Source organism: Ranitomeya imitator, chromosome 2, assembly GCF_032444005.1.
Source record: "Ranitomeya imitator isolate aRanImi1 chromosome 2, aRanImi1.pri, whole genome shotgun sequence".
Lineage (NCBI taxonomy): Eukaryota > Metazoa > Chordata > Amphibia > Anura > Dendrobatidae > Ranitomeya > Ranitomeya imitator.
Window position 1 is genome coordinate 228,043,732 of NC_091283.1, and position 27,930 is coordinate 228,071,661.

A 27,930-nucleotide genomic window follows, 5' to 3' on the forward strand; every position below is an offset into this window, starting at 1 on the left:
CCGATAAATTTTCAATGACTAGCCACCACTTAAGAGATGTGAGTGCTTTTGGACCTAAAGTAACCTGACTCTGCAGGGACCCCTATAAGATTTTGTCATTAACCAGCACCTCAGATTGTAATGGTCTGGTGTGGAATTGGGCCCAACAGACAGCGGGAATGCAAGAGGTTAAGGAACCCAATAGTGACATAGCCTGTCTAAGGGTCATGGATGGTTTGTCAATTGCCTTAGACACCTGTTGCTGGATATGTAATGATTTGTCGGGTGGAAGACAACACTGTTGGGATTCTGAGTTTAATAACAGTCCTAAGAATCTTTGTATTTTTTGAGGCTGTAAACGAGATTTCTCATAATTTATGATCCACCCCAGACGCTCCAGTCTGGATGTGGCTGTTTCTAGCTGGGACAGACAATGGTCTGCTGAGCTCCCTACTATAAGGAAGTCATCCAAGTAGGGAATGATCAGGATGTCGGACTCTCGTAAGTGCGCCATGACATCGGCCACTAGTTTTGTGAACACCCTAGGAGCCGCTGATAAGCCAAAGGGGAGAGCTCTGAACTGGAAATGGCGAATGCTACCCTCCATTGACACCGCTACTCTCAGGAACTTCTGGAAATCTTCATGTATTGGAACATGATAGTATGCATCTTTAAGATCTACAACTACCATGAAACAGTGATTAAACAATATCTTTATTGCTGAATTAATCGTTTCCATTTTGAAGGATTCATTAACCAGGAACTCATTAAGACACTTTAGATTAATGATCGTTCTAAATGATCCATCTGGCTTCTTGATCAGAAAAAGAGGAGAATAAAATCCCCTTCCTTTTTCTGAATCTGGAATTTCCACCAATACATTTTTGGCGCATAAGTTCATGACTTCAGCCTCTAGGGCTGCTTGCTCCAGGGGGGAGGAACGATAAGGGGTTAATTTGAATTTGTCCCGAGGCCAATGATTGAAGTCCAGCTTTAGACCTTTAGTAACAATGCCTCTGACCCATCTACTGTTCGTTATGTCAAGCCATGCTGAGGAGAATGCTGACAGTCTACCCCCCACAGGGATTGCTAGTCATTGGTCTGGTTTTTTCTGATCCTTTGAGGAACGGCGAAACATATATCCCGTACCTCTACCGCGTCTGTCTTCCCATCTGAAACTCTCTCTAGTGGGAGAGGACACGCGTTTCTTCCCACGACCAAATCTTCTTCGACTGAAGGGTCGGCGGTAGGATGCCGAGTACAGGCTTGGAAACTTCTTTTTATCATCGCCTGCCTTTTCCAGCAACTCGTCCAGCGTTGGACCAAAGAGATACTGTCCCTCGCACGGAATGGCGCAGAGCTTAGTTCTGGACTGGATGTCACCTGACCAGCACTTTAACCATAAAGCCCTGCGAGCCGCGTTAGATAGACCTGCCGCTCTGGCCGCCATCCTGACAGAGTCCACAGAAGCATCCGATAGGAAGGCTGCAGCATTCTGAATTGTCGGAAGCGCTTTCAGAATAGAATCTCTGGATGCTCCATCCTTCAGCTGAGACTCTAATTGATCTAGCCAGACCATTAATGACCTGGCTGTGCACGTTGCGGCCACTGCTGGTCTGAGGGATCCGGCCGCCATCTCCCAGGTACCTTTTAGAAAGATATCCGCCTTTCTGTCTAGGGGATCTTTGAGGGACCCCATATCCTCAAAGGGTAATGAGGCTTTCTTTGACGCCTTTGCTACTGCCGCGTCCAACCTCGGAGCTTTATCCCATGTCTCCACCACCGGATCATCAAAGGGATACCTGCGTTTTAAAGCTGGCGGTAAGGCCCCCTTTTTTTCCGGTTTCTTCCATTCTCGGAGTATCAATTCTTGGATTTTCTCATTTACCGGAAAAGATCTATGTTTCTTACGATCTAAACCACTAAACATTAACTCCTGTTTTGAGGGCTGTGATTTGGGTTCCTCTATACCCATCGTGCCTCTAACTGATTTGACTACCTTGTCAATTTTATCCAAGGGTAGACAAAATCGTCCAGACTCCTCATCTGATGAAGAGGAGAAAGGACTAGAGAGATAGATACTTTCTTCTCTTTCCTCTTCTGACGAATTAGAGTCCAGAGGGGTCCTATGCTTCGAGCCTTCCGCTTGGGATAGGGATCGTAATGACTCCCTTACTTCTAGCCGGATCATTTCTTTTAAATTTGCCGTACTCACGGACTCTTCTGCTACCTGGGGGAGGACAATATAGGTGATAACCACTATCTGACCTAAGGTCACTTCCACCCAACCACTCCTGTAGACCTCACCGTCTGTTGTATACAGGGGGCACATAACTTTTTAGTACAAGAGTCGGGTAAGGGGACTCCACAGAGGGCACACTCCTTGCTTGGATTTTTCCGTACTTTTCTTCCCCTGGAAAGATAAAGTATAAGGGGCCCGCGTCACAGAGTGAACTTTCACGTAGGTCACTTACCCGTGCGCCCAAGTCAAGTACCGGAATCCGAGGGGGTTCTTTCCTAGTCGAAGCTCTGGATCCCTGTTCGGATGAGCTTTTTCGACTGGGTTGGTCGCCTCTATCCTTTTTGGGCTTCTGACGCATCTCGTCTGACAGCTGCTGCTGCTCCTCCATGACGGATTACGACCAAAAGCAGGGTTCTGCCATTGTAACCTGCTTATATCCCCCTTGGATCCGGTCAGCAGATAGGCCAGCGCTATCCCTATTGGTTCTGGACACAGCAAGGAGGGCAGAGGGCTGTTGGACGAACCGGCGTTCAGATGCGATGGGCGCCGCCATCTTGGATCGTCCGCGCATGCGCAGACGTCCGGCGACCCGGAAGCGGCTACCAAACTCCGCCCCCCCCCCCCCACATCACCGCACCCGGAAACGCTCCAGCACATGCTGAGAGCGGTGCAGGACGCCGGGGGTGGATCGGCAGCGCTCCAGAACTCCCCACACATCCGAGCCCGGCACCCGCAGCCATGCCGCACCGCTGCACCACCAATGGGAATACTTACCTGCGCCGACGCTGATGGATGCAGGAAATCCTCCGGACTCCGCTCCCTGCTGCGAACGCCACTGCCGTGAAGTCCAGCAAGGACCACCGTGGCGTCTCCAGGGATCTCCGCACCGGCCGAGGTAGGAGACCCCCCCGCTACCGTAATCGGCCGGCCGGCCTGTGCCTTCTGTCTGTAGGCACCCGTCCCCTCAGGAACAGGAAACCAACTGAGGCAAGGGAGAGGTACCGCCTTTTTGTATCTGTAGGTTTCCTGTTCCTAATGGGCGGATCCCCTCTCTCGTCGTGCTGTCATGGGAGTCCGAGTAAAAAATATTTTTTTTTCCACAAAAAAGATTTTGTAGCCCCCAAGTTTTTATTTTCACAAGGGTAACAGGAGAAATTGGACCCCAAAAGTTGTTGTCCAATTCATCCCGAGTACGCTGATGCCCCATATGTGGGGTAACCCACTGTTTGGGCGCATGGCAGAGCTCAGAAGGGAAGAGGACCATTTGACTTGTTGAGCGCAAAATTGGCTGTCGTGTTTGGAGACCCCCTGATGTACCTAAACAGTGGAAACCCCCCAATTCTAACTCCAACCCAATCCATAATCCTAATCACAACCCTAACGATAATCACAACCCTAACCCCAAAACAACCCTAATGTCAACCCTAACCCTAATCAAAACCCTAAATCCAACACACCCCTAATCCTAATCTCAACCCTAACCTCAAACCTAACCCTAATCCCAAACCTAACCCTAATCCTAAGCGTAACCCTAATGCCAACCCTAACCCTAATTCCAACCCTAATCCAAACCCTAACCCCAACTCTAACCCTAACTTTAGCCGCAACCCTAGCCCTAACCCTAAATTTAGCCCCAACCCTAACTTTAGCTCCAACCCTAGCCCCAACCCTAAGGCTACTTTCACACTTGCGTCGTTTGGCATCCATCGCAATCTGTCGTTTTGGACAAAAAACGGATCCTGCAAATGTGCCTGCAGGATGCGTTTTTTGCCCATAGACTTGTATTGTCGACGGATCGCCACACGTTGCGTCCGTCATGCACTGGATCAGTTGTGTTTTGGAGGACCGTCGGCACAAAAACGTTCAATGTAACGCTTTTTTGTACGTCGCGTCCGCCATTTCCGACCGAACATGCGTGGCCGTAACTCCGCCCCCTCCTCCCCAGGACAGACTGGCAGCGGATGCGTTGAAAAACTCCATCCTCTGCCCACGTTGTGCACAATTTTCACAACGTGCGTCGATGTCGGGCCGACGCATTGCGACGGCCCCGTACCGATGCAAGTGTGAAAGAAGCCTAACCCTATATTTAGCCCCAACCCCAAATTTAGCCCCAACCCTAATTTTAGCCCCAACCCTAACCCTAATTTTAGCCCGAACTGCTTTCTCCTGCCGGCCGGCAGATGGCGACAGATGGCGGGCGCACTACGCATGCGCCCGCCATTTTCTTTCCCAAAGAAGAAGCCGGCGGGCAGGAGAGGATGCAGGTGAAACCAGGGACACCGGTAAGTATAATAGGGTCCCCGAATCTCCCTATTTCTCTGTCCTCTGATGTGCGATCACATCAGAGGACAGAGAATTAAACATCGCTTTTTTTTTTTTGGCGACCGCCGGTAAACAGTTTATTACCGGCGATCGCAAAACAGGGGTCGGTAATAACCAACCCCGAGCATGTTCTTTGGGGTCTCAGCTACCCCCGGCAGCCGAGACCCCAAAGATCCTCCCGGTGCCGGCCGCCATTTTTTTGCCGGAAAAAGATGGCGGCGCCCATCGGGAGCCACGAAGTGCACCGGGGAAGATAGGTGAGTATCGGGGGCCTATCGGGACCCCATTTCTCTGTCCTCTGATGTGCGATCACATCGGAGGACATAGAAATTAAAAGGGAAATCGCGGTTTGTTTGTTTTTTGCGATCGCTGGTAAAAGGTTAATTACCGGCGATTGCAACTCGGGGGTCGGTTAAAAAAAACCCGAATCATGTTCCCTGGGGTCTCGGCTACCCCCCGCAACCGAGACCCCAGAGAAAATCCGACTCTGGGGGGCGCTATTCACTTTTTCAACAGCGCCGTTAATTAACGGCACTGTGGTTTAAGTACCCTTAACTGCCGCCGTTAAAAGGCGCATCGGCGGTGGTTGAGGGGTTAAAGAGTAGAACAAGGCTAGCACACACAAGTATGCTACATATGCCATATTCTCAGACGTTGCGGACCGAACACTTGCAGACCCACAATATTAAAACCACAATTCTGATCCTATCTTGGCACCAGCTTTCCCTACTCTTGCCGAATTCGGAGAATGCGGCGAGCAGGGCGGCGCCAGGTCTCATACTCGGGATGATGCTGTGCAGCCAAGCAAATCACTGCACGACAACAACACAGATGGCTGCGGCGTTTCAATCCCTGCACCGTGATTGGGTCTCTAACGTCCGCCAAAAATGCTGGGTGGAGACACCAGTTACAGCCAAATAATCCAGGAAATGCTCGGTGCTCGCCGAGTACACCGAGCATAGCGATACCCAGGCGAGTAACGAGTAGTGGCGAGCACCTTCGCTCATCACTATTACTGATTGATTTTTCTCTTTTTTTGTGTATTTGTTGATTGAAGCCTTTCGTGGTCTTATTATCCGTGATGCTTGTGACAGAATAGAGATATCTTTAGATAATACAATCCAATGTAGGAGATAGGGTTGGAATCTTCTCCAATATTTCATATGTTAGCCTCAGCTTTAATTTTGAGGCTTATTAAATGATAGAAGCTGAATGATATTTTCCAATGTCTTGGAGTTATGTCCCACTCTAGAGAAGCTTTTTTGTTCTGTAGCATTGTGGAATTCTTTAGAATATCGGGATTGCAGCCATTCCGCCTCGCACATGCCCAGGGTACACGCCTCGGTGCTGCTATGACCCGTTGTTCACTGCCAATACAACGCGCACATGAGCTCCGTGCTATGCAGATCCCTGTCTACAGATGGTGACTGCGTACTTGATGAGACGATAATCTGGTGGGGCTTCTTCAGGCCTGCGCATTACACTGTAGGACGCCGACGATGACGTGGTTCCTTGACAAACAGGATGGGGTCATTGGATGGAAATGAGACATTTGTAAACTAGAACTTCTCTATTATGAACTTGAGAGAACCGTAAAAGAAAAACAGTAGAGCAGCACTGCTGGGGCACAAGGGGAAAGAACAAAATTTGTGCTGAACCAGCTGAAAACCTGCCCGCTGATCACGGGTGCTCGCATGGAACATAGCTATGTAGCAAATCCTTTCATAGAAAAATGCGTCAGCACTCACCGAACCTGGAGTGAGGAAAGTCTTTATTGAGACATGTGGTAATACATCTTCACGGCTCGGGGGGGAGGGGATGTGCAGTGACAACAGGAATGTGCAGGGGTCGACCCCACATCCCCCGAGCCGTGAAGATGTATTACCACATCTACTATATAATTGTCTAAGGGTCACTTCCGTCTTTCTGTCACGGTTATTCATTCGCTGATTGGTCTCGGCAGCTGCCTGTCATGGCTGCCGCAACCAATCAGCGACAGGCACAGTCCGGAAAAAAAAATGGCCGCTCCTTCCTCCCCGCAGTCAGTGCCCGGCGTCCGCATACTCCCCTCCGGTCAGCGCTCACACAGGGTTAATGGCAACGTAACGCACTCCGTTACCGCTGCTATTAACCCTGTGTGACCACCTTTTTACTATTCATGCTGCCTATGCAGCATGAATAGTAAAAATATCTAATGTTAAAAATAATAAAAAAATAGTTACATACTCACCCTCCGGCGGCGCCCCTGATTCAGGAACCGGCCTTTTCCGCTCTGCGCGACGCCCCGGTGACCGCTGCATGCATTGCGGTCTCGCGAGAGGATGACGTACGGTCTCGCGAGAACACTACGTCATCATCGCGCGAGACCGCAATGCAATCTTCAGTCCGGACCGCGCGCCAAGCATCGGGAACCGGCCGCTTTGATCCGGAGGCTCCAGGAGGTGAGTATGTAACTATTTTTTATTTTAATTCTTTTTAACAGGGATATGGTGCATACTACGTGGCTCTGTGCTGTATGCTACGTGGCTCTGTACATGGCTGGGCAATACACTACGTGGCTGGGCAATACACTACGTGGCTGGGCAATATACTTACATATTCTAGAATACCCGATGCATTAGAATCGGGCCACCATCTGGTGTCTCAATAAAAAGACTTTCCTCACTCCAGGATCGGTGAGTGCTGCCACATTTTTCTATGAAAGGATTTATTATGAACTTGTCTGTCCGCACTTCATATCATCCTGATTCCGCACTGTCTGACGCCTGTATTGTAGCTATTCCTGATATTATAGTCACTTTTTGTATAATACATCAACTAATTATGTAGACTAATACCCCGATAAAATGTGGGCGCTGACATGATGCTTGGGAGGCTCACACCGGGAGCAGACAAGTCTCATTATGGGCCATTAGCTGCTGCGGCACACGAACACAGTATTACTGCTGCTGCGGCACACGAACACAGTATTACTGCTGCTGCGGCACACGAACACAGTATTACTGCTGCTGCGGCACACGAACACAGTATTACTGCTGCTGCGGCACACGAACACAGTATTACTGCTGCTGCGGCACACGAACACAGTATTACTGCTGCTGCGGCACACGAACACAGTATTACTGCTGCTGCGGCACACGAACACAGTATTACTGCTGCTGCGGCACACGAACACAGTATTACTGCTGCTGCGGCACACGAACACAGTATTACTGCTGCTGCGGCACACGAACACAGTATTACTGCTGCTGCGGCACACGAACACAGTATTACTGCTGCTGCGGCACACGAACACAGTATTACTGCTGCTGCGGCACACGAACACAGTATTACTGCTGCTGCGGCACACGAACACAGTATTACTGCTGCTGCGGCACACGAACACAGTATTACTGCTGCTGCGGCACACGAACACAGTATTACTGCTGCTGCGGCACACGAACACAGTATTACTGCTGCTGCGGCACACGAACACAGTATTACTGCTGCTGCGGCACACGAACACAGTATTACTGCTGCTGCGGCACACGAACACAGTATTACTGCTGCTGCGGCACACGAACACAGTATTACTGCTGCTGCGGCACACGAACACAGTATTACTGCTGCTGCGGCACACGAACACAGTATTACTGCTGCTGCGGCACACGAACACAGTATTACTGCTGCTGCGGCACACGAACACAGTATTACTGCTGCTGCGGCACACGAACACAGTATTACTGCTGCTGCGGCACACGAACACAGTATTACTGCTGCTGCGGCACACGAACACAGTATTACTGCTGCTGCGGCACACGAACACAGTATTAAAGCTGCTGCGGCACACGAACACAGTATTACTGCTGCTGCGGCACACGAACACAGTATTAAAGCTGCTGCGGCACACGAACACAGTATTAAAGCTGCTGCGGCACACGAACACAGTATTAAAGCTGCTGCGGCACACGAACACAGTATTACTGCTGCTGCGGCACAAGGACACAGTATTACTGCTGCTGCGGCACATGAACACAGTATTACTGCTGCTGCGGCACATGTACACAGTAAGGCTACGTTCACATTAGCGTTGCGCGCCGGTGCGTCGGCGACGCAACGCACGACGCACAAAAAACGCGCGCAAAACGCGTGCAAAAACGCTGCGTTTTGCGACGCGTGCGTCGTTTTTTGACGAAAATCGGACGCACGAAAAATGCAACTTGTTGCATTTTCTTGCGTCCGACGCTAGCGTCGGAAACGACGCACGTGTCGAAAAACGCTAACAAAAAAACGCACGCGTCCCCTATGTTAAACATAGGGGCGCGTCGCCGCTGCGTCGCCGACGCAACAGCGACGCACATTAGCGTAACGCTAATGTGAACGTAGCCTATTACTGCTGCTGCGGCGGCACATGGACACAGTATTACTGCTGCTGCGGCACATGGACACAGTATTACTGCTGCTGCGGCACATGGACACAGTATTACTGCTGCTGCGGCACATGGACACAGTATTACTGCTGCTGCGGCACATGGACACAGTATTACTGCTGCTGCGGCACATGGACACAGTATTACTGCTGCTGCGGCACATGGACACAGTATTACTGCTGCTGCGGCACATGGACACAGTATTACTGCTGCTGCGGCACATGGACACAGTATTACTGCTGCTGCGGCACATGGACACAGTATTACTGCTGCTGCGGCACATGGACACAGTATTACTGCTGCTGCGGCACATGGACACAGTATTACTGCTGCTGCGGCACATGGACACAGTATTACTGCTGCTGCGGCACATGGACACAGTATTACTGCTGCTGCGGCACATGGACACAGTATTACTGCTGCTGCGGCACATGGACACAGTATTACTGCTGCTGCGGCACATGGACACAGTATTACTGCTGCTGCGGCACATGGACACAGTATTACTGCTGCTGCGGCACATGGACACAGTATTACTGCTGCTGCGGCACATGGACACAGTATTACTGCTGCTGCGGCACATGGACACAGTATTACTGCTGCTGCGGCACACGGACACAGTATTACTGCTGCTGCGGCACATGGACACAGTATTACTGCTGCTGCGGCACATGAACACAGTATTACTGCTGCTGCGGCACATGGACACAGTAAGGCTACGTTCACATTAGCGTTGCGCGCTGGTGCGTCGGCGTCGCAACGCACGACGCACAAAAAACGCGCGCAAAAACGCTGCGTTTTGCGACGCGTGCGTCGTTTTTTGACAAAAATCGGACGCACGAAAAATGCAACTTGTTGCATTTTCTTGCGTCCAACGCTAGCATCGGAAACGACGCACGTGTCGAAAAACATTGTTAAACATGTTAACATAGGGGCGCGTCGCCGACGCAACAGCGACGCACATTAGCGTAACGCTAATGTGAACGTAGCCTATTACTGCTGCTGCGGCACATGGACACAGTATTACTGCTGCTGCGGCACATGGACACAGTATTACTGCTGCTGCGGCACATGGACACAGTATTACTGCTGCTGCGGCACATGGACACAGTATTACTGCTGCTGCGGCACATGGACACAGTATTACTGCTGCTGCGGCACATGGACACAGTATTACTGCTGCTGCGGCACATGGACAGTATTACTGCTGCTGCGGCACATGGACACAGTATTACTGCTGCTGCGGCACATGGACACAGTATTACTGCTGCTGCGGCACATGGACAGTATTACTGCTGCTGCGGCACATGGACACAGTATTACTGCTGCTGCGGCACATGGACACAGTATTACTGCTGCTGCGGCACACGAACACAGTATTTACTGCGTCCCCAGCGGAGAGCCCAGGATACCCCAGCCCCCCACACACACTATGACGCGCCGCCGCCTCTCTGCGCATGTCCCTAATAACTGCAGTCACTGACATTGTCATCACCGCAGCCCTCTTCCCTCATCACGGCCCCGGTAACAGCGGACAGCACTCACCCGCCGCGGCACCTTGGTGTGAACACTGTCGCACAGCTGCGCGTATTCGGGGCTGTAAATGTAGACCGGATGGGAACAGTCCGCCATGCCGCCCAGCTGTGTGCAGCACTCGGGAATCCTCCCTGTAGAGGCTAAATCCAAGTGGCCAAAAGGATCTCTGCTGACGTCATGCCATGTGACCATGTGTGGGAGTGATGTCACAGGAAGGGGCGGTCCCTCTTTGTCCATACTGCATACCGCCCAACTTTTGAGGAAGGGAAAGAGGGACAAAGATAGCGGCGCACGCAGGGGGCGCAGCACATTTTTAGGCCACACCTCTGACCACACCCATTTCACAACTAGTCACGCCCCAACCACACCCATTTAGCACTTCTGATCTCAATAGTTCGTAAACAATAATCATAAACAAAAAAATATGGCTACACAGTGCTGTACTGTATAATGGCCACACATGATGCTCCATACTGTATAATGGCCCCACATGATGCTCCATACTGTATAATGGCCCCACATGATGCTCCATACTGTACAATGGCCCCACATGATGCTGCATACTGTATAATGGCCACACATGATGCTCCATACTGTATAATGGCCCCACATGATGCTCCATACTGTACAATGGCCCCACATGATGCTGCATACTGTATAATGGCCACACATGATGCTCCATACTGTATAATGGCCCCACATGATGCTCCATACTGTACAATGGCCCCACATGATGCTGCATACTGTATAATGGCCACACATGATGCTCCATACTGTACAATGGCCCCACATGATGCTCAATACTGTATAATGGCCACACATGATGCTCCATACTGTATAATGGTCCCACATGATGCTCCATACTGTATAATGGCCCCACATGATGCTCCATACTGTATAATGGCCCCACATGATGCTCCATACTGTATAATGGCCCCACATGATGCTCCATACTGTATAATGACTGCACATGATGCTCAATACTGTATAATGGCCCCACATGATGCTCCATACTGTATAATGGCCCCACATGATGCTCCATACTGTATAATGACTGCACATGATGCTCAATACTGTATAATGGCCCCACATGATGCTCCATACTGTAATGGCCACACATGATGCTCCATACTGTATAATGGCCAGACAAGATGCTCCATACTATATAATGGCCCCACGTGATGCTCCATACTGTACAATGGCCCCACATGATGCTCCATACTGTATAATGGCCACACATGATGCTCCATACTGTATAATGGTCCCACATGATGCTCCATACTGTATAATGGCCCCACATGATGCTCCATACTGTATAATGACTGCACATGATGCTCAATACTGTATAATGGCCACACATGATGCTCCATACTGTAATGGCCCCACATGATGCTCCATACTGTATAATGGCCAGACAAGATGCTCCATACTATATAATGGCCCCACATGATGCTCCATACTGTATAATGGCCCCACATGATGCTCCATACTGTATAATGGCCACACATGATGCTCCATACTGTATAATGGCCGCACATGATGCTCCATACTGTATAATTGCCACACATGATGCTCCATACTGTACAATGACCACACATGATGCTCCATACTGTATAATGGCCACACATGATGCTCCATACTGTATAATGACCGCACGTGATGCTCTATACTGTATAATGGCCACACATGACGCTCCATCTATATACATAATTGTCTAAGGGGTACTTCCGTCTGTCTGTCCGTCCTTCTGTCACGGTTATTCGTTCGCTGATTGGTCTCGGCAGCTGCCTGTCATGGCTGCCGCGACCAATCAGCGACACACACAGTCCGGAAGAAAATGGCCGATCCTTACTCCCCACACTGACTGCCCGGCGCCCACATACACCCCTCCGGCCACCGCTCACACAGGCTTAATGGCCGCGGTAATGGACCGCGTTATGCCACGGGTAACGCACTCCGTTACCGCTGCTATTAACCCTGTGTGACCAAGTTTTTTACTATTGAAGCGGCCTATGCAGCGCCAATAGTAAAAACATCTAATGTTAAAAATAATTAAAAAAAATAAAAACGATTATATACTCACCTACGCCGCCTTTCCCGCTCCTCGCGATGCAACCGCCACGTTCCGTTGGCACAGATCGTATGGCAGAAGGACCTGCCGTGACGTCACTGTCATGTGACCGCAACGTTATCATAGGCCCTGCGCGCCTGCGCGAGCAGACTGGGACCGGAAGCTGCCGCCTGTACCTCGCAGAACTACAAGGGGCCCTCTGATCGGAAAGTGAGTATGTTTATTTTTTATTTTTTAACCGGTGACATACGTGGCTGGCCAATATACTACGTGGCTGGGCAATATACTACGTGGCTTGGCAATATACTACGTGGCTGGGCAATATACTACGTCACTGGGCAATATACTACGTCACTGGGCAATATACTACGTGGCTAGGCAATATACTACGTAGCTGGGCAATATACTACGTGACTGGGCAATATACTACGTGACTGGGCAATATACTACGTGACTGGGCAATATACTACATGACTGGGCAATATACTACGTGACTGGGCAATATACTACGTGACTGGGCAATATACTACGTGACTGGGCAATATACTACGTGACTGGGCAATATACTACATGACTGGGCAATATACTACGTGACTGGGCAATATACTATGTGTCTGGGCAATATACTACGTTGCTGGGCAATATACTACGTGGCTGGGCAATATACTACGTGACTGGGCAATATACTACGTTGCTGGGCAATATACTACGTGTCTGGGCAATATACTACATGACTGGGCAATAGACTACATGACTTGGCAATATACTACATGACTGGGCAATATACTACGTTGCTGGGCAATATACTACGTGACTGGGCAATATACTACGTTGCTGGGCAATATACTACGTGTCTGGGCAATATACTACATGACTGGGCAATAGACTACATGACTGGGCAATATACTACATGACTGGGCAATATACTACGTTGCTGGGCAATATACTACGTGTCTGGGCAATATACTACGTTGCTGGGCAATATACTACGTGGCTGGGCAATATACTACGTGACTGGGCAATATACTACGTTGCTGGGCAATATACTACGTGGCTGGGCAATATACTACATGACTGGGCAATAGACTACATGACTGGGCAATATACTACATGACTGGGCAATATACTACATGACTGGGCAATATACTACGTGACTGGGCAATATACTACATGACTGGGCAATATACTACGTGACTGGGCAATATACTACGTGTCTGGGCAATATACTACGTTGCTGGGCAATATACTACGTGGCTGGGCAATATACTACGTGACTGGGCAATATACTACGTGGCTGGGCAACATACTACGTGACTGGGCAATATACTACGTGACTGGGCAATATACTACATGACTGGGCAATATACTACGTGACTGGGCAATATACTACGAGGACATCCATATTCTAGAATACCCGATGCGTTTGAATCGGGCCACCATTCGCTGATTGGTCTCGGCAGCTGCCTGTCATGGCTGCCGTGACCAATCAGCGATGGCCACAGTCCGATTAGTCCCTCCCCTACTCCCCTGCACTCACTGCCCGGCGCCCGCTCCGTAATCCCCTCCACTCACTGCTCACACAGGGTTAATGGCAGCGGTAACGGCCCGCAGTGTAACGCACTCCGTTACCGCTGCTATTAACCCTGTGTGTCCCCAACTATTTACTATTGATGCTGCCTATACAGCATCAATAGTAAAAATATGTCATGTTAAAAATAAAAAAAATATTCCCGCTCCTCGCCACGCTCCCGGGACCGCTCCATTGCAAGCGGCAGCTTGCGGTCCCAGGGCTGGTGTGCGTCAAGGACCTGCCGTGACGTCACGGTCATGTGACCGCGACGTCATCATAGGTCCTGCTCACACCAGCCCTGGGACCGGAAGTTACTACGTAACTGGGCAATATACTACGTAACTGGGCAATATACTACGTGGCTGGGCAATATACTACGTCGCTGGGCAATATACTACGTGGACATGCATATTCTAGAATACCCCATGCGTTAGAATCGGGCTACCATCTAGTACTGTATAATGGCCCCAAATGATACTGCATATAGTGTACTGGCCCACGTGATGCTCCATACTGTATAATGGCCACACATGACGCTCCATACTGTATAATAGCCCTAAATGATGCTGCATACACATACCTCCTAGCTTTTGAAGCTGGGAAAGAGGGAGAAATAAATTTTAGGCCACGCCTCTGACCACACCCATTCGCTAGCCACACCCATATACACGTCCCAACCACACCCATTTAGCACTGCTGATCACACTGTTCATAAAGAATAATTATAAACAAAAAAATATGGCCACACAGTGCTCCATACTGTATAATGGCCACACAGCGCTCCATACTGTATAACGACCCCACATGATGCTCATTACTGTATAATGGCCACACATGATGCTCCATACTATATATTGGCTGCACATGATGCTCCATACTGTATAATGGCCACACATGATGCTCCATACTGTATAATGACCGCACATGATGCTCCATACTGTATAATGGCCACACATGATGCTCCATACTGTATAATGGCCCCACATGATGCTCAATACTGTATAATGACCGCATATGATGCTCCATACTGTATAATGACCGCACATGATGCTCCATACTGAATAATGGCCACAGATGATGCTCAATACTGTATGACTGCACATGATGCTCCATACTGTATAATGGCCACACATGATGCTCCATACTGTATAATGACCGCACATGATGCTCCATACTGTATAATGGCCACACATGATGCTCCATACTGTATAATGACCGCATATGATGCTCCATACTGTATAATGGCCACACATGATGCTCCATACTGTATAATGACGGCACATGATGCTCCATACTGTATAATGGCCGCACATGATGCTCCATACTGCATAATGGCCACACATGATGCTACATACTGTATAATGGCCGCACATGATGCTCCATACTGTATAATGACCGCTCATGATGCTCCATACTGTATAATGACCACACATGATGCTCCATACTGTATAATGATCGCACATGATGCTCCATACTGTATATTGGCCGCACATGATGCTCCATAGTGTATATTGGCCGCACATGACACTTCGTACCATATAATGGCCACACATAGCTACTCCTACACACGCGGCTGCGCTCTGTACACTTTGCACACACGGCTCCGCTCCGTACACACGGCTCCACTCCATACATCTCATACACACACTGCTCCGCTCCGTACATACACGGATCCGCTCCATACATCTCGTACACACGGCACTACTCCGTACACCTCGTACACACCGCTCCGCTCCATACACATTGCACACGCTGCTCCGCTCCGTATACCTTGCACACACGGCTCCGCTGCGTACACCTCACACACATACGGCTCCTCTCCATACATCTCGTACATACACGGCACTACTCCGTACACACACGGCTCCGCTCTATACACATTGCACACGCTGCTCCGCTCCGTACACCTCTTACACACGACTCCACTCCGTACACCTTTCACATGCTGCTCCGCTCCGTACACCTCGTACACACGTGGCTGTGCTCCGTACACCTCGTACACATGGCTCCGTACACCTCTTACACACGACTCCGCTCCATACACCTTTCACATGCTGCTCCGCTCCGTACACCTCGTACACACACAGCTGCGCTCCGTACACCTCATGCACACGGCTCCGTACACCTCTTACACACGACTCCGCTCCATACACCTTTCACACGCTGCTCTGATCCATACACCTCGTACACACATGGCTCTGCTACATCCACACTGTAAACACCTCCTGACCTCACACATACACTTACCCTCCTCCGGCGCCATGGCAACCAGTAGAGTCCTGTACACGGAGGTCCTCCCGATCATGTGACCCCTGACTCCTCCCATCCTGTGACCTCATCACAGGTCCTGTGCGCACAGAGCAGCCATTATGTGGTGGGCCGCCGGGTGCAGGGACTCAGGGAGATCTCAGCTGACTGGGTGATATACACACCTCCCAACCAGTGCGGGACAATTAATGTTACGCCCAGGATCGCGGGGCTGACTGTCAAAATCAGGACAGTCCCGCTGGATCCGGGACGGTTGGGAGGTATGCATACAGTGTACTGGCCCCACGTGATGCTCCATACTGTATAATGGCCACACATGACCCTCCATACTGTATAATAGCCCCAAATGATGATGCTTACAGTGTACTGGCCCCACGTGATGCTCTATACTGTATAATGGCCACACATGACGCTTCATACTGTATAATGGCCCCAAATGATGCTGCGTACAGTGTACTGGCCCCAGCTGATGCTCCATACTGTATAATGGCCACATATGACGCTCCATACTGTATAATGGCCCCAAATGATGCTGCATACAGTGTATTGGCCCCACGTGATGCTCCATACTATATAATGGCCACACATGATGCTCCATACTGTATAATGGCCCCAAATGATGCTGCGTACAGTGTACTGGCCGCATGTGATGCTCCATACAGTATAATGGCCACACATGATGCTCCATACTGTATAATGGCCACATTATGCTCCATACTGTATAATAGCCCCACATGATGCTTCGTACTGTATAATGGCCACACATGATGCTGCGTACTGTATAATGGCAACACATGATGCTCCATACTGTATAATGGCTCCACATGATGCTCCATACTGTATAATGGCCACACAGTGCCCCATACTGTATAATGGCCACACATAATGCTCCATACTGTATAATGGCCACATTATGCTCCATACTGTATAATGGCCCCACATGATGCTGCGTACAGTATACTTGCCCCACGTGATGGTCCATACAATATAATGGCCCCACACGATGCTGGGTACAGTATAATGGCCACACATGGTTACCCCCACCCCCATCATTGCCTTCTCCATCACTACACACACACACCTTTCACTGCGGACCCTCGCAGCAGCCGGCAGCTTCCACTCCCACGGCGCTGAATGGTGTCATCCTGCTGCGCCGCTGACTGCTCACGTCGCTGCAGCTCTGATACGTCACTGATAAAGACCTCTCCGTGTCTTCTGTGCCAGTCAGTGTCAGATCGAGGAGCAATATCTGCTCCGATCCGACTCAGCCAGCGTCTGCTCCGTACACCTCGTACACATGCGACTCTGCTCCATACACCTCGCACACACGCGACTCTGCTCCATACACCTCGTACACACACGACTCTGCTCCATATACCTCGTACACACACGGCTCCGCTCCGTACACCTCGTACACACACGGCACCGCTCCGTGCACCTCGTACACACACGGCTCCGCTCCGTACACCTCGTACACACACAGCTCCGCTCCGTTCACCTCGTACACACACGGCTCCGCTCCGTACACCTCGTACACACACGGCTCCGCTCCGTGCACCTCGTACACACATGGCTCCTCCCTGTACACACACGGCTCCTCACCATACATCTCGTACACACGCCTCCGCTCCGTACACCTCGTACACACACGACTCCGCTCCGTACACCTCGTACACACACACCTCCACTCCGTATACCTCATACACACCCGTCTCCGCTCCGTACACCTCGTACACACACGGCTCAGCTCCGTACACCTCGTACACACACGCCTCCGCTCCGTACACCTCGTACACACACGGCTCCGCTCCGTACACCTCATACACACACGGCTCTGCTCCGTACACCTCGTACACACATGGCTCCGCTCCATATACCTCGTACACACACGACTGTGCTCCATACACCTTGCACATGCGGCTCCGCTCCGTACACCTCATACACACACGGCTTCACTCCGTACACATGCGACTCTGCTCTATACACCTCGTACACACGCGACTCTGCTCCATACACCTCGTACACACACGGCTCCACTCCGTACACCTCGTACACACACTCCGTACACCTCATACACTCGGTTCCGCTCCATACACATTGCACACGCTGCTCCACTCCGTATACCTTGCACACACACGGCTCCGCTCCGTACACCTCATACACACACGGCTCCTCTACATACATCTCGTACACACACGGCACTACTCTGTACACCTCGTACACACACGGCTCCGCTCCATACACATTGCACACGCTGCTCCGCTCCGTATACCTTGCACACACACGGCTCTGCTCCGTACACTTCATACACACACGGCTCCTCTCCATACATCTCATACACACATGGCACCACTCCGTACACCTCGTACACACACGGCTCCGCTCCATACACATTGCACATGCTGCTCCGCTCCGTATACCTTGTACACACATGGGTCTGCTCCGCACACCTCATACACATGTGGCTCTGCTCTGTACACCTCGTACACATGTGGCTCCGCTCCATACACCTCGTACACACACGACTCTGCTCCATACACCTTTCACACTCTGCTCTGATCCGCACACCTCTTATACACATGGCTCCGCTCCGTACACGTCTTACACACACGACTCCACTCCGTACACCTCGTACACACACAGCTCCGCTCCGTTCACCTCGTACACACACGGCTCCGCTCCGTACACCTCGTACACACACGGCTCCGCTCCGTACACCTCGTACACACACGGCTCCGCTCCGTACACCTCGTACACACATGGCTCCTCCCCGTACACACACGGCTTCTCACCGTACATCTCGTACACATGCCTCCGCTCCGTACACCTCGTACACACACGGCTCCGCTCCGTACACCTCGTACACACACGGCTCCGCTCCGTACACCTCGTACACACACGGCTCCGCTCCGTACACCTCGTACACACATGGCTCCTCCCCGTACACACACGGCTTCTCACCGTACATCTCGTACACACGCCTCTGCTCCGTACACCTCGTACACACACGACTCCGCTCCGTACACCTCGTACACACACACCTCCGCTCCGTATACCTCGTACACACCCGCCTCCGCTCCGTACACCTCGTACACACACGGCTCAGCTCCGTACACCTCGTACACACACGCCTCCGCTCCGTACACCTCGTACACACACGGCTCCGCTCCGTACACCTCGTACACACACGGCTCCGCTCCGTACACCTCATACACACACGGCTCTGCTCCGTACACCTCGTACACACATGGCTCCGCTCCATACACCTCGTACACACACGACTGTGCTCCATACACCTTGCACATGCGGCTCCGCTCCGTACACCTCATACACACACGGCTTCACTCTGTACACATGCGACTCTGCTCTATACACCTCGTACACACGCGACTCTGCTCCATACACCTCGTACACACACGGCTCCACTCCGTACACCTCGTACACACACTCCGTACACCTCATACACTCGGCTCCACTCCATACACATTGCACACGCTGCTCCACTCCGTATACCTTGCACACACACGGCTCCGCTCCGTACACCTCATACACACATGGCTCCTCTACATACATCTCGTACACACACGGCACTACTCCGTACACCTCGTACACACACGGCTCTGCTCCATACACATTGCACACGCTGCTCCGCTCCGTATACCTTGCACACACACGGCTCTGCTCCGTACACCTCATACACACACGGCTCCTCTCCATACATCTCATACACACATGGCACCACTCCGTACACCTCGTACACACACGGCTCCGCTCCATACACATTGCACATGCTGCTCCGCTCCGTATACCTTGTACACACATGGCTCTGCTCCGCACACCTAATACACATGTGGCTCTGCTCTGTACACCTCGTACACATGTGGCTCCGCTCCATACACCTCGTACACACACGACTCTGTTCCATACACTTTTCACACTCTGCTCTGATCCGCACACCTCTTATACACATGGCTCCGCTCCGTACACGTCTTACACACACGACTCTGCTCAATACACCTTTCACACGCTGCTCCGCTCCGTACACCTTGTACACAAGCGGCTGTGCTCCGTGCACCTCGTACACACGGCTCCGTACACCTCTTACACACACAACTCCGCTCCGTACACCTTTCACATGCTGCTCTACTCCATAGACCTCGTACACACGCGGCTGCGCTCCGTACACCTCATGCACACGGCTCCGTACACCTCTTACACACACGACTCCGCTCCGTACACCTTTCACACGCTCCTCCGATCCATATACCTCGTACACACACGGCTCTGCTACATCCACACTGTAAACACCTCCTGACCTCACACATACGCTTACTCTCGGCAACCAGCAGAGTCCTGTACACGGAGGTCCTACCGATCATGTGACCCCCTGACTCCTCCCATCCTGTGACTTCATCACAGGTCCTGTGCGCACAGAGCAGCCAATATATGGTGTGCTGCTCTGCAGGTGCAGGGACTCAGGGAGCTGACTGGGTTATATACACACCTTCCAACCAGTGCGGGACAAGTAATGTCCCGCCCGGGATCGCGGGGTTGACTGTCGAAATCAGGACAGTCCCGCTGGATGCGGGACGGTTGGGAGGTATGATACTGCAGTGCTGACACGGTTGACCCTAGGCTGTGTGGGCTCCTTCCAGGTCCTGACTGCAGCCCATGCGGTCTAGCCGGCTCTCTACTGAAGATGCTAGATTGTGTGGGCTCCTGTCAGGTTTATATTACTGTAGCTATAGACTGTATGGGCTCCTGTCAGGTTTATATTACTGTAGCTATAGACTGTATGGGCTCCTGTCAGGTATATATTACTGTAGCTATAGACTGTACGGTCTCCTGTCAGGTATATATTACTGTAGCTATAGACTGTATGGGCTCCTGTCAGGTATATATTACTGTAGCTATAGACTGTACGGGCTCCTGTCAGGTATATATTATTGTAGATATAGACTGTACGGGCTCCTGTCAGGTATATATTACTGTAGATATAGACTGTATGGGCTCCTGTCAGATATATTATTGTAGCTATAGACTGTACGGGCTCCTGTCAGGTATATATTACTGTAGATATAGACTGTATGGGCTCCTGTCAGGTATATATTATTGTAGCTATAGACTGTATGGGCTCCAGTGAGGATAATGTATAATAGAAGTTTTAGTTTCTCTTGCCAGCACATATAGGGTGGGTGTTGACCCCCCTTCTCTCTGTGTTTCTGTTTGCGGAGATGTGTATGTGTAGATCCCAAACCCCTTATGCCCCTCCCAGAAGAATTTTTACGACCGCTATAGCTGCAGTGGACAGTTGTGCCAGCTAGAACTTGTCTGATATCCCTCTCAAGACATGCAGTTCTTTTTCCTGTTATAGTGAGATATTGGGCCACCGATTTAGGCTAGGAAAATAATAAGTCCATGTTGCGAATCTCCATCGGCGGATCTATCAGCCATTGTAAGCACGAGCCTCTAATTCCAACAGGTAAAAAATAAGGATTACTCCAGAACTGTGTGTCCCAACTAGCCCGAATTTAGTACCAATAGAAAGCCAATGGTAAAAGAAGATGAATGAGGGGTATGCAGTGATTCTGACATGTTCTGGAGCGGAGATACGAGACTTATACAAATTTGTGTTAAATTTGGTAAGTCTGAGGAGATAGGAGGGTCTGGGTAAAACAATCCCTTTAGTGATGTCACGAGGCTGCAGTTTTAAGTGACTCCACTTAACCCAGCCTTCAGTCTGAGTTTTGGCCTGAGGAGCTGTACTATGCACTGGGACATCTGGGCTCTGCCTGCCAGCCTGGTTTGCCTGCAATGATCTGAGAACATGTGAGTTTTACCTTTTCTCATTTAATCCCGTTATGTTATAATTACCTTGTACATATTTTCAATTGTCTCTTTTGTAACATCCTTGTAATATTTTTTATAAACACTGCCTTATCATTCGGAGTAAAATATCTAAATTACTAGTTTCGTTCTCCTGTTCTAAAACGTACCCTAAGTCTTCTGAAGGGAATTACGCTACTGTTTTGGGTTAGCTTCGGACCCGTTTAATCAAAGCTGGTGGCAGCATACCTTGTTCTGTGCTTTTGGGAGTCGTTGTAGCGATGGGGGCGTTGATAATTATTGTTCCTGCCTGAGTGGGAGTAGTTATATCGCCTCGCTGCAGCGTGCCCAATAGCCAGTACATAGCAGGCAGTATTTCTGGCGACAAATTACCCTAGGTGCAGTACCTAATCTGACCTGAGGGTAAGGGGGGCGCCAGAGAGCTGCAACTTTTCAAGCGGAACTGTAAAGCGGGATATACATAAATCCCTGCAGTTCGTGGTATATTGAAGAGCAGTGGGATAACTAAAATAAGCCTCTGCTGTAAACTGATAGGCCAATAGCCTTGTGTGTGTTTTCATCATAGTGTAGCAGAGGAGGGATAACTAAGATAAGCCCCCCTGCACATGTGATAGCCGTCTGTTGGCCTAAAGTCACTCCGATCCGTGACGTAGGGGTGACAGTCACGGTGTGAATCGTGACAAATTGGTGGCAGCGCGGTGGGATCTTAGAGCATTAGTGATTTGGTTTGAGCAATCATTCCTCTCACTAAAAACTTGCAAACTTCTTGCGAGGACTCTGCGCAAATAAGTTTGGAGAACGAACTCAGTGTTTATTAGTCCTGAGACAATTGTATGTACTGGTAATTATCCCCTTCCCTTCTCTTTGTTTTTCTGTCCTATCTTTTATTTGGCATCCATGGTTGTGCTGGGAGAAACCTTTTATTAGCAGCAGACCAGAGACACCCTTATTGCCTTATGCAGGTCACAGCACATTGACTTTGCAGGCAAAAACAAAGCTCAACTGGTCTCAGATCTGGTGCAATGGGAAGCCGCTCTAGACCAAGCCAGGCCACAGACCCCAGAGGCTGCAGAAGCCAGCATGAGCAGAGGTGGTGTTGCAGCAGAGGTTCAATCACTGAATGCCGGCCCTACTTGCAGCCAGGGGAGCGCAGACCTCCGCCTGCAGCTGGCTCTGCAACAATGCTCCACAGATGACACAGACCTCCGCCTGCAGCTGGTCCTGCAATTCTGGGAGGCTGAGAGAACCGAGCGAGAGGCCCAAGCCCAGCGAGAACATGAACTGGAGATGCTCCAGCAGGGGGGGGATGCCCTCCACCGCCTGGAGCCGTGAGCCCATCAGCGCTCAGATACCGAAGCCCCAGCCCGATCATTTTCCTGTGATGGAAAAGGACAGGGACTTGGACACTTTTCTACGGGCCTTTGAGAAAGCCTGCAGACAGTACCAGCTTCCTACAGACGAATGGGCACGATACCTGACCCCAGGGCTGAGAGGCAAAGCTCTGGAGGTGTTTGCTGCTCTTCCTCAAGAACAAGATGGTGACTATGAGGCCATCAAGCAGGCCTTGATAGCCAAGTACCAGCTTACACCCGAGGTGTACCATAGAAAGTTCCGGAACCTCCAACGTGGCCCACACGACAGCTACGGCGATGTGGTGCATGAACTCAGGACCAACTTTAACCAGTGGATCCAAGGACTGTCAGTGGCCACCTTTGAGCAGCTGGGAGACCTGATGATCAAACATTAGTTCTTCCATCTTTGCCCAGCTGAGGTGCGACAGTTCGTGATGGACAGAGAACCCAAAGACGTGACGAAAGCAGCGCAGATTGCCGATGCCTCTGAGGCCAACTGTAGATCGGAAGTGCGGAAGCCAGTCACCACCAGCTGGAGAGGGGGTAAGCCTGCAACCAACGCCAGTACCCCTGCCAGCCAACACACCAGAGGTCCTGTCCCTGTGGCCAACAGCACCAGTCCTACCACCGAATCTCGCCAGTGTTTCTTCTGCAAGCGGACTGGCCATATCAGTCCCTACTGTCCAGACAAGCAGAAGAACCCCTCTGCCAAGGCCCCAGGGCCTAATGCAGCAGTTCTTTTGGTGGGTGGGGTGGCTGGGAGGGTGTGTGACAATGTACAGCACGTCACTGTGGGAGGCCATGTCGCTACAGGCCTCAAGGACACCGGGGCTGAACGAACCCTCATCCGACCCGAACTGGCGGCCCCTGAAGAAATCATTCCGGGGAAAACCCTAACTGTCACTGGGATTGGGGGCATCAGCTGTCCCTTACCAATGGCCCGGGTTTATATTGATTGGGGTGCTGGGAGCGGGGTGAAGGAAGTGGGGCTGTCTGATAATTTGCCCACTGATGTTTTATTTGGCACTAATTTGGGGAGGATGGTTGCATACTACGTTCCTAACACCCCTCCCCAATCTGCTAATAAGGGTAACGTTAGCCCTGATGAGGATGATGATGATGGGAAATCACATGTGTTACCTGACCATGCTTTATCTTGTAATGATGCATCTAATAACCATTTTTTCCCTAGGATTGATGGTGAAAATGTTGTACCTGTGCCAACTGAACCTGATAATGATTTTTCTGCAAAGGTTAATGTGTCCATAGGTACAGGCGTGCTCAGCCACGTTGCTCTGTGGAGTGAGACGGCTGAGGAACCCCTAAAAGGGCAAGTGTCGGTGCTACAGGAAATTGGGAGATGCATGGGAACCATGAGAAAGGTGATGCCATGAAATTGACCAGTGCCACCGAGGAAGGTAACTGGCCCATAAGTAGCACTGCTCCTGAGGTAATGGGGGTGGATGGGGAGGTAGAGCCCATAGCGGCGCCGGCTGATGGGTCTGTAAAATTCCCCGGGGAGACAACCTATGTAGCTGCTGTCAGCCACAGTCAGAGTGTCCGGAACGCAGACAACTGTCTGCCTTCCGGACCCCCCGCAATCATCATTATGACTGAACCAGCGGTGGACCCAGAGCAGGTCCCACAGGGTTCCCGTGGGGAAGGGACCCTGACGTCGCTTCTAGCTTCCCCTAGCCAGGAGTTTCAGGCCGCTCTGCACGCAGATGCGAGCCTAGTGTAAGGATTCTGGACTTTCCTGGTGCCTGTTCGCCCTGATCCAAGATGGAGTCTTGTATCTCGCCTTGTCATGGAACTTCCTGTCTGTCCTGATTATTTAAGTCCGGTTCATGTGTGCTAAGGTGCCTGAGTATTTTGTGCTGCTGGCTCCTGAGCTTCTGCTGGTTTGCTGGTGAACTCCCTGCTTCTTCTGTTCACTACTCGGTGGTCTGCATTCAGCTACCTCTGGAACTTCTGCAACGGGCTGCGTAGCTGTGGAAGTATCTTCCTTGTTTGCAAAACTTTTCCCAGTGTTGTGCCTCTTTGCACAACCACACCAGTTGAGCAAGATCCAAGTTGTGCTTGTCTCATCCAGGATTATTTACTCATTTGCTACGCTTAGATAGCGCTCTCTCTCTTTTTCCCTCATCCTCTCTTTCCCAGGACTGCATTCACACAACGCCTCATCTGCGAATTATTGGACTGCTACTAACATGTACTGTGCACATGTGTGATCAAGCTTTGCTGGACTTCCTCATTTAAGTACTGTGTGCATTCGCACTAATAACCTTATCGGACTTCCTTGCTTAAAGGGAACCTGTCACCTGAATTTGGCGGGACTATTAGATTCCATAGCATCCATATAATTACAGGATACTCAGGCCATAAAGGAATCTGCTGGGATAATGTCCACTGAGACAAAGATGGATCAGTTGTTTTCTATGACAGGGGTGTCAAACTGCATTCCTCGAGGGCCTCAAACCATGCGTGTTTTCAAGATTTCCTTAGCATTGCACAAGGTGCTGGAATCATTCTCTGCAGGTGATTAAATTATCACCTGTGCAATGCAAGGAAATCCTGAAAACATGACCTGTTTGCAGCCCTTGAGGAATGCAGTTTGACACCCCTGTTCTATGATCCACTCTTTACAGGGGGATATTGAGGCACTGCAAAACAAGGTTGCAAACTGGGAGGCTCATTTTGGGCAGGCTCTTCAGGAGTTAAGTAATCAGGTGGCTGGTCTGATGACTGCACGGGCACCTCCACCTCCACCTCCAGTACAGCCACAGCCAACTACTTCTCCCAAGTTACCACCATTTAGGTTCAGTGGGGACCATTACAAGTTTCGTGGGTTTGTAAACCAATGCCTTTTGTATTTTGATGTGCATGCCGCCCATTTCCTTACTGATCGATCCAAGGTTTTATGTATTATCATGTTGCTCACTTCCCGAGCTCTTGCATGGGCAAATCCGCTTATGGAGACTCGTGATCCTCGCTTGAATAACCTTGATGATTTTCTTGCTGCTATGTCCATGATGTTCGATGATCCTAATCAACGCACTACTGTTGAGACCGCTTTGTTAGCTTTATGTCAGGGTAAGCGTTCTGTCATCGAATACGCTACTGAGTTTAGACGGGTGGCGGTGGATACAATTTGGTACAGTTATGCTCAATTACCTATTTTTAGGAGAGGATTGTCTAATGTGCTGAAAGATGAACTAGCTCATGCAGATGCTCCGGAAGAGTTAGATGCTTTTATTCAGCATTGTGTACGTATTGACATACGTGTTACAGAACGCAGACAGGAGAAATTTGTAGCCTCTAATCGTGTCACTAACTCTTTCCTTCCTCCTAAAGAATCTACTGGCAAGTTCACTTGGGAGGCTGAACCAGTTCCCATGCAGGTGGATGCGTCACAGCGTCGTGAGAGTAACGAGCGCAGAGAGCATCGTTTCCGGGAGAGTCTGTGCTTTTACTGTGGGCAATCAGATCACTTCCTCATCAACTGTCCCAAGCGACCTCGCAAGGTATTAGCCACAGTAGGGGAATTTGAAAATCAAGATGCTGAATCCATTACGTCAGAGACTAGTTTTTCAATGAGTGCCATCTTCCCCTCTCTATCTATGACTGCCTCTCCTGAGACCTCAAAGGGTAAGGACACACATTGCTCCCTTCCCATTAAGATTCTGTCGGCGGGACAATGGATTCCCTGTGCAGCTATGGTGGATTCAGGAGCAGGAGGAAATTTTATGGACATAGCTTTTGCCAGGGAATATGGAATACAGACTCAGCAGAGAGCTGCTGCGGTAACTATGGAAATGGTGGATGGCTCACCTCTAGTTTCTGGACCTGTAGATCAGGAGACGGGACTTCTGGAAGTTTTCATAGAGCCTGATCACCAGGAAAAGCTGTCATTTATGTTGATCTCTTCTCCACATTTCCCTTTAATTTTAGGAATTCCATGGTTGCAGTTACACAATCCTACTAGCAACTGGGAGACTAAGGAGATCACCTTTCCATCAAAGGAGACACCGGTAACAGGCCAGACAAGTCTACGGGCTACAGTACGGGTTACTGAGGTATCATCTTTACCACCTGTTTATAGTGAATTATCAGACATTTGTGAGAAAAAGATGGCAGACCAGCTTCCTCCTCACAGACCGTATGACTGTCCCATTGAGCTGCTTCCCGGAGCAGCTATTCCCTTCAAGAATGTCTATCCACTAGCAGCTCCAGAGTTGCAAGCGTTGAAAGAGTACATCGATGAGAATTTCGCTAAGGGTTTCATTCACCCCTCCTCATCACTAGCAGGAGCACCCATTTTTTTTGTTAAAGAG

General features: G+C 50.4%; 1 protein-coding gene across 1 annotated transcript in view; it reads right to left on the reverse strand.

Moving 5' to 3' along the window:
- The window catches only part of HDAC8 (histone deacetylase 8), a 222,145-nt gene extending 211,410 nt beyond the window's left edge, over positions 1-10,735 (reverse strand). Inside the window, exon 1 of the mRNA XM_069748671.1 lies at positions 10,498-10,735. Within this exon, the coding sequence (XP_069604772.1) occupies positions 10,498-10,725 (228 nt within the window). The 5' untranslated portion in view covers positions 10,726-10,735. The remainder of the gene's footprint in view (positions 1-10,497) is intronic.
- Between the last annotated feature and the right edge of the window lie 17,195 nt (positions 10,736-27,930).